The following is a 20,320-nucleotide window of genomic DNA, read 5'->3' as shown; positions in this document are numbered from 1 at the left end:
TATCAGGACCTGGCATTCAGATTTTCAGCACTGTGGAACATCCTGTCATAAGACAAATGATACAAAGTCAACACTACAACATTGCAACACTAAACTATAAAAATAAGTGCAGAGACAATGTAAATTACTAGACCTACAAATAGCGAGTTTATAGATATAAAGTCACTCCTTCAAAATCATCAAAAGACAAGAACAAATTCTGAACCTAAGTATACAGTGAGTGAGGCGAATCGAAAAACTCACAACGATGGGTACAGACCAGAAGAGTATACTCAATCATGAGTAGGAATATAGCACAAAATCAATCACTCACATAAACCAGAGGATGTAAGGATATGTTGACTTATGAAAGGAGAAAATAATGAAAAAATATTAGGGCTCATGCTTGCGATGCGGGGACCAACCCATGTATCCAAACTGCCCTAGGCACACACCAGCAGAAATGTTTTGACTCAACAAAATTTATAAAGTTTATAATCATATATCAGTAAGTTCAATAACATGTAAAGAATAATTATAGGAAGCACCTAGCCTCAGTAAACCTCCTTGAGGACCAAAATCTGTGTGTGAAATCAGAAATGCATGAATCTTGATATACAGTCTATACTCTTAAATGTCTTCCAGACTATTTGCTAATTGTTCATACAAACTAATGTATGTACATAAGCCTAGAGGATTCATTTAAAACTGATAAAATGCATACTGATTTAAGTTACATAATGTCTTGGAAAGTTAAAACCATAAATTTATGTGGAATAACACTGTCCATGGCAGTGATGGCTTTTCTAAACAAATAGTTCCTTGAATTCTTCATATAGGATAATTTCTTGGCTAACAATCTACAAAATTCAATCATGACACTGATGTAGTTGACAGATGCTTGAGTACATTACTCAGCACCTATGTTCTCTTGAACATGACTGGACCAACAAGAATGGAGCCATACAGAAGCGTGGGAGTGGATCCACCCACTTCTTTCAGTTTCCTCCCTAGATTTATCAACACACACTCCAACGGATAGGTAACTTCCTGTCTAGGTTTCACATTGAATCCTGAAACATTGCTTTGTGTACTAAGTATGCTGTTCAATATTGCCCTCACAACACAAGGCATATGCTTTGACAATTTATATTGAAAAAACTAGTAGACAGGGTTTAAGTCAGAATGGATTAAAAAGTGTTAACATATGAAACTTTAATAAACAGAGCTAAATTCAATGAAAAAAAATTAACTTGAAGGTGATATACAAAGATATACCAAGATACTATTTCTAATTTTTATAGTACATATGAATAAAATGAGTCTTCACTCAATTTACAACACCAGTGACGTTACCCAAAAGAGTTCATGACAAATTTGTTCTCTGCAGAGTACATAGGCATAATAATAATGTTTAACATTAATAGTATTCTAAAATAAGAAAATTTATTATTAGATATTTAATGGCATTGTCCCATTTCAAAATTGTAAAATATATATTTATATAGTTGTAAGAACCTGAAAATATAGGGTGGCATAGATTTAAACTCAGTCAATAGACACAACAGACCTTGAGAAATCACGGGATCATACATACTTTTTTATTTAAGAGAAAATACTTATTTATGAAATTTAAGAAGTATAAATTTAAGAAGAAGATATTCATGATTCTATACAAACCGTGTTTTACAGATTTAAGAAATTTTTTAAGTGAAATTTAGAAAAAAAGTTCTAACTGTGCTTAAGTATTGAAAATCTATTCTAATTCATGGCTTAAGCCCACTACTTAAATATTGAGAGGTCGTGACAGGTGCGGAAACTTAAGTATATCGGAAGGTAGGACTTAAGACTAATCCCACAATAGGCACCACCTTAATTATGTCAGAGCAGTGGGGGAGATCTGGAGCTAATTTAGGATCTATTTTGTTTATTTTATTCATCTCTATGCCCTGCCAGCACACTGCACATGCACAGCCGCCAGCAGCTGGTGCACCACGCACACAGGCTGGTCACACGTAGCCGGGCTTCTCCCCTCAATCTGCCTTGTGGCAGACACCACTGGGGTGTCGCGGCAGAAGGACGTGGCTTCCCACAATGGCTGGAGATGGCTGGGCAGTAGGCACACATTTGATGCCACTCAGCGCTGCGCCGACCAAGGTGGGGGCCATATTCGGCGGACACCAAGGAGGGAGGGGCACCAGGCAGCACCGCATGCACTGTTACTGACTCGGCACTGCTGCGGTGCGGCACGAAGATGTTGTAGACCTGCAGTTCCCACATCACTGGCACGAAGGTACCGACCTCAAAGTTCTCCAATGACTGTAGTCTCGAAGGTCTCGCAGCTTGACGTCAGAGCATGCCACAGTCCAGGGAGACACATACTGGTGTTGGCCAGCGATGTGTTCGACGTAGATGTCACAGGACCACCTGATGGTGTCAGATGCCATCAGCTGCTGCATCAGTTGACAGTAGCAGCTGGCAATGCCTATGTGCCAAAGCACAGCATCATTCTGGCGATCACACGCCCATAGACTGCCGACAACCAGGGCATTGACAGTGACGGAATAACTGCTAGTGGCCAATTCGCATGCAACGTCAGCGTGTTTGATTTTCTTTAGCTGCTGAGCATTGTTGAGCACAATCCGCCTATTTTCAAAGGGGATTGTCACATCGACGATGGTAACAGTCTTCGCGGCCTCGGCAGATACTACGAGGTCTGGACACAGCCCACTGCTGTCCCCTAAGGCGGTTTGGTTCATCCTGATGTCAGGAACAGCAGTGTTTCTTCTTCTTGGCCACCCAGTAACGTCTGTTGCAAGGCGGTTGAGGACTGCATTGTGGCGATATTGTAGGGCTGCTGAGTGCACCATACACACATTGATCACGTGTGGGAGCATCTCGTTGTCATAGCCACAGCGCCGGCAGGCTTTGTTGTTGTTTCCCCGCCCATCTAATCGGCGACAGCTGTTGAGAGGCACAACTCTGAGCCTGGCGCGATGAATGAACTGCCAGTCTGTGATGCTTGTGTACTTTGCTCCTGCCATGAAGTGGTTGACGCCGTGGACTGCCTGGTGCACTCATATACCTTCCCTTGGCCAGGTTTTCTGAGAAGAAGGTTGCGCAGGCGCTGCCTCAGGCACTCATGGAGTGTCCGTGAGAGGAGACATTTGGCGCCCCCTCCCACCCGAATATGCTCGATGCCAGTGTTGGCGGTGTGTCCCATGCCGTCATCATCGTGTAGCAGTCCAGTGCCGTCACCAGCGTGTTGTCCCGTGTCATCTGCAGCCTCGGGGGTGCATGGCCACATCCCACAGTCTGGACCAGGCGCTGCACAGCCGCACACACCGTCTGGGTTGGCCCCACCCAGTGCGCAGAGAGGCTCCACCTCTCCACATGGTCCGGCAGGCTCCTCCCCCTCTGATAGGCCGCCATGCCCTGCCCCACCGCACTCGCCGCCAGACCGTGCCTCCACTGCTGACGGCCGCCAACCCTCGCCAGTGCCGCCGTGTCCCGCATCGTCTGCAATGATGGAGCTGCCCCTCACCTCCACCTGCAATTCAGAAAGTTCGTTACTCCAGCGCCAGGAGACGCCACGTGGCGCAAGGCGTCTTGCACCGTTTCTAACGTGACTGGATATCACCACCCTCCCTGCCGAACTTGCCCTCGGTACAGCCGCTCAGGTATGTGGCCAAGTCGGGACAGCTTGGCTCGTGTCCCACGCGGTGGCGTGCTGTAGCTGTCAGTGATACCCAAGCGATGTCATGGACGGCGGCGTTGGCGCAGTGGAGCATTCGGAAGCCGTGGACGATGGTTGAGATGTCCGCGGCATCCGTGAGCAGCGTCAGGCCACATCCTCCCTCTCCCAGTGCGAGGTACTGCTGTTCGGTCAAGGCACACTGTGGAAAGAAAAGCCAGGATTTAACAGGCGCTTTAACTGTTTTGTCGAGTGCAGACAGCAGCCACTAGCGTACTGCTCCACCCCGCATGACAAAGTCAAGCCTGGGGAGGAGGAAGACACACACGGCGTCAGTTTTCTTTCAAGGAGCTAGCAGGGAAGTGTCCAGGAGCTCCAAGTCGCGCCGTATCGCCGCAATCGCATCCGTTGATGACTGCAAGACTTTGTATCTCGTAGGTACGCCAAGATGGAGGTAGGTGTCGCCCTCACGTAGCAATGCTGGTTCTCCCCCTTGCAGGGTGAATACCGAGTCTAATGTCTCGCGACGACAGATGTGAAACGCAGCACACTTTGACGGCTTGAAGGTAAGCCCGGCCCACAATGCCACCTCACCCACAAGATCGAGGAGTGTCTGCATCGCCTCTGAATCCCGTGCTAGAAGCACAATATCGACCGCATATACCAGTGCACTCACACTGATGCTGCAAAGCGAAATACCACACTCATGTCTGAGTGCATTTGGAATGTGAAGTACCAGCTCCAGTGCGAGATTAAAGATGATGGGCGACGGTGGACAGCCATGCTGGACTCCCGCCTGTATCCCTATCTCCTCAGTTAGCCTGTTAGATGTACGGAATTGGGTGGAGCAACCGTTGTACATATCGACAATTAGATGATGCAGTTCCTCTGGTAGTCCCATCCTGCCCCGTACTCAGAGGAGGTGAGCGCGAGCCACTGAGCCGGAAGCATTCGCTAGATCAAGTCAAGCAAAGCATGCTTGACCTCCCCTCTGCCTTCATCATCAATTGCCGTCTGCACAATAAAATTGTGCTCATAGCAGCCTTCGAAATAGGGTTGTGCGATCTGCCACGACTGCAGCAAAGAGCTTAGAGATGGTGGAGTTCAATACTAGAGGCCGCCAGTTCGTCACGTCCGAGACGTCCCCTTTCTTGCGAATGAGGATGGTAGTAGATACTGTCCACTGCACAGGAGTCTTCTGCTCATCCCAGCAGCGCGAGAAGATCTTACCTAGCACATGGCAACCGGGATCCCCACGCCGCAAGTCTGAGTAGGTGACTCTGTCTGCCCCAGGAGCAGTATTGCTCGACTTCTGGAGCCGCTGTTGCAGTTCTGTGGCGGTGACCGTCGTCAGGACCTCCTCGCTGACGTCAGGAGGCGTGGTGGCAGCAAAGTCAGGGACAGCAGCTGGTGCATCTGTAAAGGCCGGTTCCCACTAGGGCTGCCGCGCGTCAAACCCGCGCGGCAGCGGCGTGGTTGCCATGGAAACGCCGTCAGCGGTGCTGCGCGGCGGAGTCTGCTTTGCGTTTGCCCATGTCGAACCGCTGCCGCAGCCGCGCTCCAGGTTCGCGCCGCCAATCACAGAACGCGCTGAGCGTGATGTCAGGTATGGAACCTCGGGCCACACGAACTGCTGGCGCGGACGCGGCGGCAGCTATGAAATATTTACCATCCGATTCCAAGGAAACTATTGGTAGAAAACTTTGATTCTTGTGCATGTTACAGCCTGATATCTTCTCTCGATAAAGGACCAAATTTATTTTTGTTATTCGTCGTGGTTATTTTTTTTCCCTTTATTGTGATTTTAACAACTTGTACAAAGGTGGGCTGTCAGCAGCATAGTACGCTGCTCTTCATCCGCGAGTGGTACAATACATGACATAAAGGAGATACAGATAAGACAACAAACATGGCGGGCAAAAACTGTAGATACGGAAAACAACATACACGAAGCCATTCATGCTGGACAAGAAAAAACACTAAAACCTGTTGACACAGAGCAAAAAACATGGACAACTGTGACGGCACATGTGAACGGTGGAGCTGACGGCGAAAGAACACTAAATAGAAACAGGAAGGCACACACACGAGACACTGATGGTGATGATCTCCGGCGCGCGAATGTTCACTGAGTGTGTACGAGTCCGGGGACCTGCCAAGAGAGTAGGATGGGGTGGAAGAGGGAGAGGGGAGATCAGAGGTGCCAAGAGCAGGGGAGATAGGGGGAGGAAGGAAGGGAGGAGGGGGGAGGGGAAGCCTGGGGGAAGAAGGGTGGAGGAAGGAGGGATGGAGGGAAAAGGAGAGAGAAGGGAGGTAGGATGCCCAAAGTAAAAACACAGGAAGTGGGAGGGGAGGATCAAAGTTGATAGGAGGGGTAGATGGAGGGGAGGAGGGCATCATCAGGGTGGGGGAGCTGGCGGAAGCCACCTTGGGAGAGGGGAAGGAGGGTGGAGAGATGGAGACCGAGTGAGCCATGGGAATACAGGCACGGCAGTGGGCGGGGGTGGAAGAGGAGGGGTGAGACAAGTGGGGGAAGAGGATCGAGTTGACGGGAGGTGTACAGGATCCGTATCCGTTCAAGGAAAAGGAGGAGGTGGGGGAACGGAATTAGGTCATACAGGATCCACATGGGGGAGGGGAGACGAGTAATTTAGACTTTTATTTTATAAATGAATCCAGAAATAAACATAATAAACAGTACTAGATTGTGTAATCAGTAATAGAAATTTTTAGTATATCAAATAATTTGTAATTTTAAATACTTAAAAAAAATGTTAACTGTACATTGAGAGATAGTACATATTGATCGTAACAATGAAAATAAAGTAATTCCTTTTCATATATTTTAGCATGGAAGAAAAATATTGTGCATAAAATTATATGAAATTTTTCAGAAAAACGACAGAGATAACATTGACCTGTCCAAAATTTGAAAACTGTTTATGGTATCAACTACTACTGTTGAGGAAAAGTAATGCTAGAGGAGGATGTCATTTTACAACCCTTTTACATTTCCACCATGTTAGTTTTTGCTGCAGTGTTATACACACTGCATACAAAACTTATAGTTTGGGCCACCACAGCTTGGCACTCTAAGTGGCCACTACTATTGTGATATGTCCCATATAGAAATCTGCCACTTGTACCTATGGTGCCCCTCTAAGCTTGGCACTCCAAGTCATGGCTTGTACCACATGGGCATTAACTGGCCCTTTGTATGCTTTATTATAGTGGTATAAACTGACACAAGGAGAACACACATAAGGTTGATGCCAAGTCAATAATGATGTTAGTAGTTTTTATTTAATAATTTTTTTAAGAGTTCGCAGTTATCTTAACTTTTGAGATGTTTCCATATAGTTACTGTCTAGCCTTTTCATCTTCTAACATAGCAACCAAATTTCAACTTCATTTTTTTGTCATGTGGATCACAAGTGCGTGCTTTTGTAGTGCTTTTTTTTCTGTTGTTGCAAATGAGTGTGATAATTATGAAAGTACACATATCTCTTTCCTCAAATGACAGCCAAGGATGGGGTCATCAAGCTTAACACTCCTCTTTAATTGATGGACAACTCAGAGTGTTACTTGCAATTAGTTTCACAATATAGAGATGTAGCCCACCTCTCATCTCCTCTCTCTCTCTCTCTCTCTCTCTCTCTCTCTGATAACCCTTTTAACTCTGCTTCATCCCCTGGTTTACCAAATTCTGGTGATGAGAATTTCTTCCATCATCACCACTAAAACTGGCATCCTCTGTGTAAGCACCTCTGCACTAACTTACTGTAATGACCATGACTATGGGAAGCCTCTAACAGATATTGAAAGTCTCCACTATAGTTGACATAGTAGTCTTAAGAGATTGAGCAACTGTATATGTATTTAAGATAATTCTCATTTATTGCTCCATCTCGAGTGCACAATTTTTAATTAGATAATTAATAAGTGTGCAATTGAGATGAAACAATAAACTAGAATTATCTTAAATTCCTGTGCTTGTTAAATGAAATTAGATCCTTTCCTGGACCCATTTACATCTATAATTGTAACTTATCTCATCTCCAGACTTAATATGTCACTGTCCCATACTTCATGTGTGTATGTCTTTGGAAATTCTATTTTCACTTTATCAAATTAATATTTACAGACTACACTATATGTCATTCTGTCAACCATAGTATGATTTTCTTAGTGCTTGATAGTTTTTATTCTATTTTGTTGCAGTTTTAAGTTCCAATATATCACTAAAACAACGGTCACCCTCAGGACAGAATCTTTGATAATAGGAGGGAGCAACATATATCATGACTCAGGGAACATGCTATATTGGGTTTGAAACATTGATTTTGTCTGTATGTGAGAGCTTCTGTGCCATCATGTGAAGTCCCACTTTTGGCTGCAGCCAGAATGTACCCACTCTTGACCACAAGCAGCATACAAGGCAAATTCTGTGATGTTATACTCCAGTGATCTAATTGGAAGCATTGATTGGTGGACTCCGATTACGTCTCTGTAGTGAGCACACTATCCAGTCAGTTGAAATAAGGGTTGCCAGCCTTGCTTTGATCGACAAGGCAAAATTATAGTTCTGAATACCACGAAGTCATTAATTAAAGTCCTGTACCTAACTTCTTTCAAGAAAGATTCTTAGATCTGGCCCCATGACTGGAATATATTCACCAATATTATTTCAATACACCACCTCTAACTGGTTACCAGCAACTGTGACTGATAATAAACACAACAACAATACAAGAATACTTTTCAAAGCCAATAGGGAAAGCATCACACAGAGCCATACACTTGAATTTCCAGAGAAACAAATATAATTCATTACTGTCTACTGTACCTTGCTAAGTCCACTTCACTGGTAAAACATTACTGTCCAAGTAGCTACTGTTTCTGCAATTTGATGTAATGGCTCTGCCTACATAGCAAATCCATTTCCACTTAAAAGCAACACTTGCTTAGAACCTTGAAAAGTTCAACCCAAAATCCATGCCCTTGCATGGTATGTACTTTTAGAATCTCTCAGTTTTCTCTACTGCAAGAATAACTTGGTTGATCATGAAGAATCTCACCTACTCCCACCTTCTGAAACACACTACAAAAATATCACCTGCACTCCAGAGAGCACACTACACCACATACACTTGTGAGGACTACCAGCTGAGTCCTAAATTTTGTGGTCTTCAGCCTTACAACCAGTCTGAATCAGGAGCAGAAAGTAGACAACTTTATTGGTCATTTCCGGTTCCTGTTAACATAGCTGTTATATTTTTCTGTTAAAGTAGGGCTTTTAGAACTTTTTCTGCAACATGTTTTAGAAAATGCTTAGTAGGGTTAGGAAATACTGGCCCATCATGCTGATGCCAAACGAAAATCCCCTTCCCCAAGCAACCAGAAATTGACCAAAGTAACTAATATAACAGACAGGGCTAGCAAGCATGGGTGGCCAGGAAGTAATGTGTTGGGAAATTACATTGCACGTTCACCCAGTCTCATGATGAGTCCAGGTATTACACTTTCACACACATTCCTATGTTAGTGATATTCTTGTCTAATGAGTAGAACTGACAAAAACTGGTCCTGAAATAATTTTTGTGACTATTTTGCAAAATGTTTTCTGACTGTATCAGTTATTGGATTACCAGTACATTTTCTACTAGGTCAAAAGTGACTTCAGGAGAAATATTCTTCATACAGACATGAAATGCTGAAATGAAATATATAGTTTTTTAACAATTATGATTTCATTTCTCACACAAAGATACTGGAAGGTGTATATTTTATAAAACTTTTTGTTAACTATAACTTTATGAACAGTATTGATTGATAGAATAACATTTACAGTGCTATATGTTGCAGACAAGTAAATGTATGGGGTATTGATCAAAGATGCAATCAGCTGTCATTTACTCTGTGCCAAGCTGCAGCTTATCTGAGAAAACTTGGTTTTTGCCATGACCAGTTACATGGATTTTGGTTGGCATATTTTAAAATATTGCTACATCATATACTATCCAATTATTTGCCACTTTGTAACAAAGTTTTTGATAATGAATTAGCTGTTCATTGCTACTGTATGCAGGCAGTATTGATTCACCCAGTATTGTGCCATCTGCTTCATTTCTTTTATATGGTATGCAATATACTGGTTTCAGCATTAAAAAACACCTGTGAATCTTGCATCTGTTGCTTATCCACAGACATGATATTAATTGTGCAATAATGAACAGAGTTCGTGAAGCCACAAATGTTGTATTTCGTCTGCATTTTACTTGTTGAATGCTTTCTCTCAGTTTATTCTCGGTATGGGGTCAGGGATTTTTCACCTGCCTCGTGATGACTGGGTGTTTGTGTCGTCTTCATCATCATCATCAATCATCCCCATTACGGTTGGAGGAAGGCAATGGCAAACCACCTCCACTAGGACCTTGCCTAGTATGTCGGCGCGGGTCTCCCGCGTCGCTCCCCTACGCTCGGTAAACGGAGTATGGGACTCATCATCATCATCATGCCCAGAGTTACAGATTTAACCCCCCCCCTGATGTGGCTGTCTGATTGAAAATGCTGTGACAATATTTTGTGGGTTGCTGACCTGCTTGATGTCTCCTTCAAGTAAGAATTCTCTATTTTAAAATGCTGGCAAGCAGCCCTTAGTTTCTTGTGTTTTGCTTAACTACAGACATTGTATATAGACTAGCAAGTACAAAGGATGTAGCTGTTATGACATAAGTATAAGATTTCATTGACAGATTTATTATGAATGTATCTCAAGACTATAGTGTCCCAAATCATGTGGCCAGACATTGTGAGCCCAAAGGCAATACATGCATTGCCTTTCATGATACCTTCACCACAGAGGATATGGGACTTAACAGATATCCTACATGTCCATCATAATTGTGAAATGTCAATATTGCCCAGGGATAATTGCCGGGTTCTTTTTCACATGTCATCATCACCACTGGAATTTTTTTATAAACATCCCAGGGTTGTAATTATACGCAAACAGAATAACTGAGGAAGATATGGGGACCAGTTTTAAATAACAGAGAATGGAGGAGGAGGAAAAATGAAGAAATCTACCTTCTGATGTGACAACCAACTATCCTACAGATGATAAAGAGCAAAAGAATACAATGAGTGGGCCATGTAGGCCGTATGCTAGATGGAAGACAGGCGACGATGGCACTAGTGGGAAACCAAACACCAAATGCCCCATTGGGCGATCAAGGCAGCACTGGATGGACGACCTGGCAAAGGACCTAGCAGCCCTGGGAACTGAAGACACCTGGAGGAACCGGGCACAAAACAGGAAGAAATGGAGGCAGTTTGTGGAAGCAGTGTGTGGTCTGCAGCGCCTGTGATCTCTAAATACCTATCTATCTATAAAAATTGTAGTGCAACCATTTCTTTGGTATTTGTGTAATTAATCCCACTTCTTATTATTTTTAATGTTTTCTTATTTTTCATTTTTTTTAAGTCAGTGCATTCAAATGCAGCTTTGTTCCCTACTGTAATAATGATGAACTGAACTAGTATTTTTGGGAAAATTTAGACAGATATTGATTTTTACCAAAAACATTGCAAATAGCAGAATAAATTTCAGGTTAAACTATTTGCTTGTCTGTCTTAATTGTTGGTAATTCTTGTGCATACAAATTACAGGATCTTCAAGAAAAACTAGATTTAGCCAAAGAGGAAGTGCAGCAATGTAAGCTCCATTTAAAATTAAAAGCAAAGGCAGTGAAGGATGCATGTTGTAAGTAAATTTTTGAGAAAAATTCTCTCTCTCTCTCTCTCTCTCTCTCTCTCTCTCTCTCTCTCTCTCTCTCACTCTCTCTCTCTGTCTCACACACACACACACACACACACACACACCACACACAGGGCTTGTGTGTGTGTGTGTGTGTGTGTGTGTGTGTGTGTGTGTGTGTGTGTGTGTGTGTGTGTTCAGTGCAGTGATGATGACGACTGTGTAACAGCTTCTTCAGAAAGAACATTACTTTTTTCCTATTTCCTAGTGTTGGCGAGTAAATTAAATAACAAAGCTGAAACTGTTGAAAGTGCAACACAGAAAGCTCTAGTGAAGAGCCAAGATCAAAAGAATAATGTAAGTGTGGCAATAAAGAAAAGAGTGACAAGAAAGAACAGAGAGCCAAAAAAGAAGGAGAGCATTTATCAAGGCATGTTTGAATTTCACAAGAAGGATGTTCAACAAATTGTTTGGCATCTGATATTTGGTCAGTACACATGCTTGTGCATTTTTTTAAATGGTGTTCATTCATATTTTTTCTGTGTTGTGTTACTTGCATTGTTTCTTAATCTTTGATTGTTATAATTGCAGAGTTGAAGCCATGTATTGCTGTAACACTATTGCCAGAATTGCCTGCCTACATTCTGTTCATGTGCATTAGGCACACAGATGATACAAATGATGATGAGAAACTGTGGTCACTGCTTACAGCAACTGTCAACACCATCAAGAAAGTTATGAAGGAAAGACATGATGATATAGATACAATGGTTTTGTGGCTGACAAATACTGTGAGACTTCTGAATAATTTGAAACAGTATAGTAGAGACAGAAAATTCCAGACTGTAAATACTCGCAGACAGAATGAACAGTGTCTAAGGAATTTTTATCTCTCTGAATACAAACAAGTTCTTTCCAATACTGCTGTAGAAATCTACCAGGTATGCCTCATATTTACTGTAACTCAGTAATTGTCATACAAACAACAGAGCCCAGATAGTAATTTGTCTCAGTAATGTATCACTAGAACATGTAACTAACCTCTGTAAGGCATGCTGCAGTGACATCAACCCAGAAGTCAAGATCCTTCTCAAAAATATTCTGTGGAATCTGTTTCCTGCCCCACTTTTACTACCCCCGGGAAAACCACTTCCTACTTGCTTCCTAAGATCCGTAAGTCCAGCCTTCAGTGGCATACCATTATGTTTTGTTATTGTGTTTATACTGAGGAAATCTTCATTCTTGCTTATTAACACCTTCACTCAATTACATCCAGCCTACAACATTATACTGAAGTGCCCTAATTTTGTGGGCATAATCTTGTATAAAGCCCTCTGAGAAATCTGCAGAAAGTTATCTGAAATAGAACTATTGTCATCAAGCAGGTTCATACAAATTCTCTTGATGAATTTTCTGTGCCAGTTTGTTCCAGATTACAGGTGGACTTCCAGTTATATCATCTTCATAAACATTCCTCCTTACACTGTTAAAGAAACGCTACTGCTGAAGCACATCACCTTTATTCATCACTTTCAATTCTTATACAGCAAAAATTTTGGAATGAATGTAAACTACATCGAACAACAGAAAGTCTGGCAATGAATAACAACAGTATCATTGCTAAATATTAAACTTTCTGCCAAAAGGCCTGCATTGGAAGTAGAGAACACACACCCATTCACACAAGTACAACTTGCACACACATGAACACTGTCTTCATATGAGACAGTTGGAGACAGTGGACATGTATGTGATCTCTAGAGCCAAAGAAAGCTTTTGGCTGAAAACTTAAATCTTTAGCATTCATTATGTTGTGCCTGTATGTTACTCAACTAATTTGAGATATATTTTCCAGTATAAATTAGCTTTCACATTTGGCAGAATTTTCAGCTGCAGTTCCCAATTTGAACAGCAACTGTAGGCAAATGAGAAGTTATATGGCTTTCTCACTATCACAATCTTAAGCACACTGACATGATTTGTTAGTCAGTGTATTGACTTCCACAGTCCCCATACTGTTTCTCATGCTAAATGCTACATGATCATGAAGGTTACTTTCAAGATAATCTTCATACTAATATATTTGTGTAGAGTAACACAATTTTTACTCAAAATTTTAGAGGTTTACTTGTAAATCTGGGAAAGGTTTCACTTTTGAGAAAGACTTGTACTAATGATATCTCATCTAATGTACTACTGCAAATTTCAATAATGAGTAACTATAATAAGGAGTGGACATGCTTTTGCTGACAGCCTTTCAGTCATGGAGTTCAATTGGGAATGTTGTTCGAAGTGGGTCTGAGGACATGTCAGTGCCTTGAGAGATTGTATTTACCATTTGAGCCATGTTTAATTTCCATGCCCCTAATCTTTCATTGGTCCAGTAAATTCAGCCCTTACAGGTATTTGCTAAACATGCACAATGGTCTGGACATTTTGGAAACAGGCCTTTCTAAAGAACCTGTTTCATATACAGGGAATATTTGAAGAGGATACTTACAATTATGTGTGCACAAGAGTTTCTATTGGTAGCCACCTCTAAGACTGTGCTTAAGTGTTTGTATGTAAGGACTGCAAGGAGATGTTTCAGTAAAGTTTGCAGTTAGTGAATGTCACTGGATAATTAAAGTGTAGAGAAGGCTAAGTAATCTGTAAACAGTTGTATGTTAACTTTAATTCTGGTGGCTTAGAATAGAATTTAGATGTTTCAAATGGTTACAAAAAGTGGTTGTAGTGATTTACTGAGAGGCAAACTGACAGTCACACGTCTGGATCTTCATCAGCTAATATGAAAAAAGTGAAGTGCAAATGCAAAAAATCATGTGCACTTTATTCCATGCATTTGGGTGGATAGTACAAGCACAGTTAGTCAGAAAATAACTGAAGTTTGATATGCTAGTGTGTACCTTACTAAGCTACTTGGAGGTGGGGAATACAGTTTACTATGCTACTCAGAAGTATTTTGGAGAAGCAAAAAACAAAAGGTTTTCATGTACAATGTATCATGGGGATTAGGCCAAATTCAATTAATGAAGTATTCAGTACAAGGTTTTATATTGTCTTCCTGATACATGTTTTTATTCATTTTATGTGATAATACTGGCCACATAGAAGAATTTATTTGAATTATTTTAGTTTGGAATTAATAGAACTTTTTTGGGAATGTTATTATGCAGGTATGTAAGTAGGCCTATAATACTTGCTAAAAATAAATTATCATACTATTGATGATTCTGAATTAAAGGAAGACAAACAGAAACTGGAAATAGCTATTTGTATAGTACTGAACATTTGTATTATACTATATACTACATCTGTAATGAGTAATAAACACATATGCAAAATGTCAAGAATTTTTTTGTGGTAGTTTAGACTCAGTTTTTTTTACCAAAGTGTAGATTTCTGGTACAAGAATAAGGAAATTTAATTGTTTTCATGAAAAGCATGTCATTAAATGACAATTATGGAAAATTCATAATGTAAACAAAGCTACAAAATCAGGAAAATCCCGTCTCAAATCTGAAATTAATTTAAATAATAATAACTTGTTACTGAAATATTATAATTCTATCTTCCAATATTGTCATATTTGTTTATAAATGAGGGCTTAATTGAAAAGTATGGTAATAAGAAAAGTTCAGGCTTTGAGAAGTTTCTGGTGCGCATAGAAAAACTATATAAAGAGTTCCAGTGAGTAGTCAGACTTTTACTTCCGTTTATGGGGATATGTAAAGTTAGACACTTGTTTTTAAATGTAAACATGACTTCAGTCTTTCAAATGGTATGAGTTCTTGTACAAAATTGTTAATTCAAATGTTTCTTCTCAAGACATCATTTTGCAAGAAGAAATACAGCAAAGGAATGTACAAAGGAGAATTTCAGTCTAAAATATGAAAACCAGCCCATCAAAGATAGATGTCAATGACCATCAAACTATTGTACTAGACCATGAATAAAGCTCTGTTTGAGTTTGTTAGTATTGCTTTCCAGTGACAATGTGACAACTATATTGTGCAACAGTGATTGTTTAGCAAACCAGATGTGCTCTGATAATGAATCATGATGCTTGTTTTATTCAAAACTATTCCCCTACATGTTGAGATCTTGAAGAATGAAATATAAATATTGATGTAGTGAATTTGGTAACTTTACTTACATATGGGATCATGTTTCATCATGATAGTGTACCTGCTTTCACATCAGCTAAACTGTAAGTATTGTATAAGGTACTGTTGATAATTCTTCTGGGTTATGTGGCCATGGTCCATGGAATACTTCTGTTCCTAACGTTTCGTCCAGTACTACGTTGGACATCCTCAGAGGTATGGCTGGTCCTGTAGAGTCCTGCCAACTGACGAGTCGGGCGTCGGAGAGCGGCCTAAATACTGAGAAAAGTGGGCATGGTATAGCTTGCACATAGTAGCAGAGAAAAAACTAGTCAAAGATAAAATGTAACTATCGATGATAGTCCATCATAGACAAAATAACTTATCGATTCTGTAATGCCACTGTCCATATCTTGCTTAATTTCTATTAAAATTATCTTCATGTTTATAAATTTCAATAGCCTCCCTATACAGTCATGGATAATAGTTCGTGGTAGCACTTAAAACTGTAGTTTCAGAAAACTTAACTACATGGTCACCAGACTGATGTGCATGTTCCGCATCGGCCGATTTATCTATTTTACCCAGTCAGCAAAGACTTTTATGCTCCTTTACCCTCGTATTCACACTTCTTTTCGTAGTACCAATATAGACCTTGCCACAGGTACACGGAATTTTATAAACATAGCTAGATGATAATGGTGGCCTTCTATCTTTAACAGAATGAAGTACTTGTCCTATTTTTCTGGTAGGTTTGAATACCGGTTTCACTTTATGTTTCAGCAAAATTTTGCCGATTTGATCTGTAACCTTACTAATGAAAGGTAAAGACACCGTGTTCTTCCATTATTGTGTGCCATCCTTGTCCTTTGGCCTGCTGTAATTAGTTCTTAAAACTCTATTAATTTCTTTGTTTGAGTACCCATTCTTTTCGAAGGCCTGTTTCAGATTATTCAGTTCCGTATCCAGATGTTCCAGCATACAAATCTGTTTTTCCCTGTCTACTAACCTTTTGATTACACCTCTTTTTTGTTGTGGGTGATGATTGGAGTTCTTATGTAAGTAGCTATCAGTATGTGTGCTCTTCCAAAACACTTTGTTTTACACTGCCATCGGTCTGTCTCATGACTAACACATTGAGAAACGAAATAGCCTGGTCTTTTTTATCTTTGACTAGTTTTCTCTCCGCTACTATGTGCAAGCTAGACCATGCCCGCTTTCCTCAGTATTTAGGCCACTCTCCGATGCCAGACTCGTCAGTCGGCAGGTTTCAACAGGACCAGCCATACCTCTGAGGATGTCCAACGTAGTATCGGATCAAACGTTAGGAAGAGAAGTATTCCATGGACAACAGCCATATAACCCAGAAGAATTATCAACAACAGTACCATCTGGTCATGAAAGCCTTCATTGTATGATTGTATAAGGTGTTTTAAGTTTAAAAAATCTGCTTAGTTGGCTTAAAGCCCATATTGTAACTAATATAATTTTTTTTCTCTGAAAGTGAAGAAATGCATAGGCTGGCATATTTTTCAAGGAGGAATATAAAGCAGCCATCATAATGTGGTTTGAAAGGATGTACAGATGAAACTAATAGAAAAAGGCACTACACTCTGAAAATGGCCTATGAGTAAAATACTGTTAATCACAAATAATATCTTCGTACTCTCATAATCATGTTTGTGACTAAATGTAATCCAAACAGCATACTTCTAAAATTTTAAAAAAGGTTTTAAATAGTGTGAGTTCTAATCATACTAGGCAGTATACACATTACTGGTTTTGGCTTATAGCTGCATTCTGATGAAGCAGTTCATACTTGTACTTACTAATATTGTGATTTATCAGTTAAGCAGTAACAAATCAGCCCTAACTTTACAATAATTTATTATACTTTTGTGACACTGAATATATTGTATTACACAAAAAGAACTGTTATTTCTTGTTTGGTGAAATTATATATAGAGGGTGTAACAAAGGTGTATGGCACAAATTACAGGACACATTCCTCATACATAGAAGAAGAAGTTATTCTGTATGAACATGAGTCTAGAATCGGTTTGTTTCCTTGTTACAACTCATTTTCTCCAACTCATTAATCATGGCAAACAAACAAGGACAGAATGTTAGAATCATGGAACACTTGGTGATGTCTTTTTATGTTGTGCATTCCCAGTGTTTTGTTTTATGTGTCCCTGTTGCCATGCAACATATGTCATTGCTTCTTTTCAGGTAACATCAACTGTTGCAGTGATCAGTATGACCATTGCAGGCACATGGGTTACTATGTACAGTTAATCAGAGACTTGGCTCATATAGTGGCAGTGTACAAAAATGCAGATATGGTGGATGCCCATTTGATGTATGGGTCAGCTGGAGGAAATGGCACTCACACTCGATGTTTGTAGTGGAGGAGATTTCCAGATGAAGGTGACCTGATGGAAACATTTGAAGCCACTGATCATTGACTTAGGGAACATGGGGCATTTAAGCCCAATACTCATGATCGGGGAAGGCCTAGAAGGAGGAGGACTCTGCAGTGGGAGGCAGCAATTCTTCTTTCAGTTGATGACAACCCTAGTGTCAGTACAAGACCTGTGGCTGCAACACTGAATGTTGTCCACATACCTGTCTGATGAGTGTTACATGAGGACCAGCTATGTCTGTACCATTTACAGCGTTAACAGGCACTACCAGCAACTGTCTTTCCTGCACAGGGCAGTAGGGATGTAAATCATCTTCATGCCACACATGCCAAATTGTGAAATGGCTTATACTCATTTCCCGTGCAACATGTCATGACCTTGTTGAGAGTGTATTTTCCAGCAGTGTTAATGTCTCCTCTTCAAGGTCTTGTGTATGCACTGTGTGTTGATGACTGCATCTGTCAGATCTTTGCACCTGTAACACAAAATGAATACACCAAGTTTTAAAGTAGGCCTTAAATGCACATGTGCTGTTACAAGAATGTACCAGTGGAAAACACCTCAAATGAACCTATTACTTGTACAGATCTGTGTATGGCAATAAATGTGCATGGATATGGCACTCATTGATTTGGGAAACACTGAACATACAAATGTTGGGCAGTGTGAGGAGCATTTCCATTTTACCACTGAGTATGTACTGTGCATGTCTGCCTTTTTCTGCCAAGAATAGTGCTCCATTTCCTGTCTGCTCCACACAGTAACAAACACAAGAATGTTCCTGTTTTATGACAAACTGATGCAGGGTGAACCAGGCTCTGCAGTGTGCACAGATGCTGCCCTCTATACAGCACCTATCAAACAGGCATTTGTCCACTCAAAATCAATGCATTCATGCCCCAGTAAGAGGCAGAAAACCTATATTGTTGTCCCACCTGGAATATCAACTATGTCAACTACAATGTTTGCAAATAAAGTTCATAAAATTTCAACCCAATGTATCTTTTACTTTGATGTCACAAATGCATTGAAATTGTTGCCCTGCAGACCTGCTACCATGATAGCTCAGATGGCATGTTGTGTGCCTATCCTCTTGATGGTATGTGATGCTGTTCATGTATGGGGTGTGTAAGGAAGAAGAAGAGAGACGAGAAGGGGATTGGGGGAACCTGTGTGCCACACTGCAGCAGGGTACTCTATTAAATGTTATAATTCATATACAATTGTAGCTTAATTGGTAATTTTTAGACTACCAATCCATGGTGATATACACCTTTGGGAGAGGTGGGAAGTAAGCTGTGCCGCAGGATGTAATTATGCTGTTCCAGCCTCCATCCTTGAAGGACTTGGATTCTACACTCAGCTATAAACTGACCCATTGTCCCTCACAGCTATCATCGTCATGTAATTATTCCCATTTTAAATTTTTTCTAATGAAGACAATTTTCACATTTTTAAGCTGTAAGTTCTGCACAAAGCTACATTTATCAAGTAAATTGCTTATTTATTATTAACAACACATTAGAAATATGTATAAACATAAAATGAAAGATATATATTGTTTAACCTCAAAATATTTCAATATTCAGTAGTTACACATAGTTTATCATTACATTCACAATTTCTCTCATAACAGCACTAAAAAATAATCACAGTAAGTGAACAATTAAAGTAAACTCCACCCCTGTTTTATTAGTCTATATCAGATCTAGCTTCTTTAACTTCTTCATTCCCTTGTCATATAAAACATTAATTAAAGTAGATTATTCTTCAGCACTTGCCTTTAGGCAGTCTCAAGCACTCTTTGAATAACCTGCTGCCATTCTGTCTATTTATTGGTGCTGTGTCATCTGAACAAGACACAGCCAGGGCAAAAGCACCATAGGTGCAAAGATGCAAATGGATCCAGTGCCATAGAGACTCACCACTTGCGTAAGCTCCACCAGCGCCACAGATGGCACTGAGGATGAAGATATCAACTTCACCTTGGCCAATTGCTGGCCGAGCGTAATCTGCCAATGACCAGAAGCCTACTTGGAAGATAGAAGAGCAGCTCTTGCCTATAGTTTATCCTCCAGGGCTGACTTAGACAAGGAATGTCATTTAGCGAACTCTTAGAAGTGAACAGACAATTGCTGTAGTTGTATTTGCTATGTATTGTGAAGTTTACCTATGATTATTTGCACTTAGCCATTGAGGTCCTTTTAGTGTTATATTACAAGCAGTGTTGCAGACTTCAATATTAAACTAGTCACAAAGATAATTAAACTTTTAAACTCATTTGTGTGACTTTGTTACTAATTTATTGGGGTATTGTAGAACCTTAGTGCTCCTATCCTGTTACCTGATACTGGGG

At 40.6% G+C, this 20,320-nt stretch overlaps 1 protein-coding gene across 2 annotated transcripts in view; it reads left to right on the top strand.

Annotated features, from left to right (window-relative positions):
• Nucleotides 1-20,320, top strand: part of LOC126298575 (unconventional myosin-Va-like) — a 150,193-nt gene that overhangs the window by 73,655 nt on the left and 56,218 nt on the right. For both annotated transcript variants that reach the window (XM_049989945.1, XM_049989946.1), the window contains exons 5-7: nucleotides 11,345-11,438; nucleotides 11,701-11,919; nucleotides 12,024-12,373. In XM_049989945.1, coding sequence (XP_049845902.1) covers nucleotides 11,345-11,438; nucleotides 11,701-11,919; nucleotides 12,024-12,373 — 663 coding nt within the window. The remainder of the gene's footprint in view (nucleotides 1-11,344; nucleotides 11,439-11,700; nucleotides 11,920-12,023; nucleotides 12,374-20,320) is intronic.

This window comes from Schistocerca gregaria, chromosome X (assembly GCF_023897955.1).
Source record: "Schistocerca gregaria isolate iqSchGreg1 chromosome X, iqSchGreg1.2, whole genome shotgun sequence".
NCBI classification, from domain to species: Eukaryota; Metazoa; Arthropoda; class Insecta; order Orthoptera; family Acrididae; genus Schistocerca; species Schistocerca gregaria.
The sequence above is the reverse complement of the archived record's forward strand: the minus strand, read 5'-3'. Positions and strand labels throughout refer to the sequence as shown.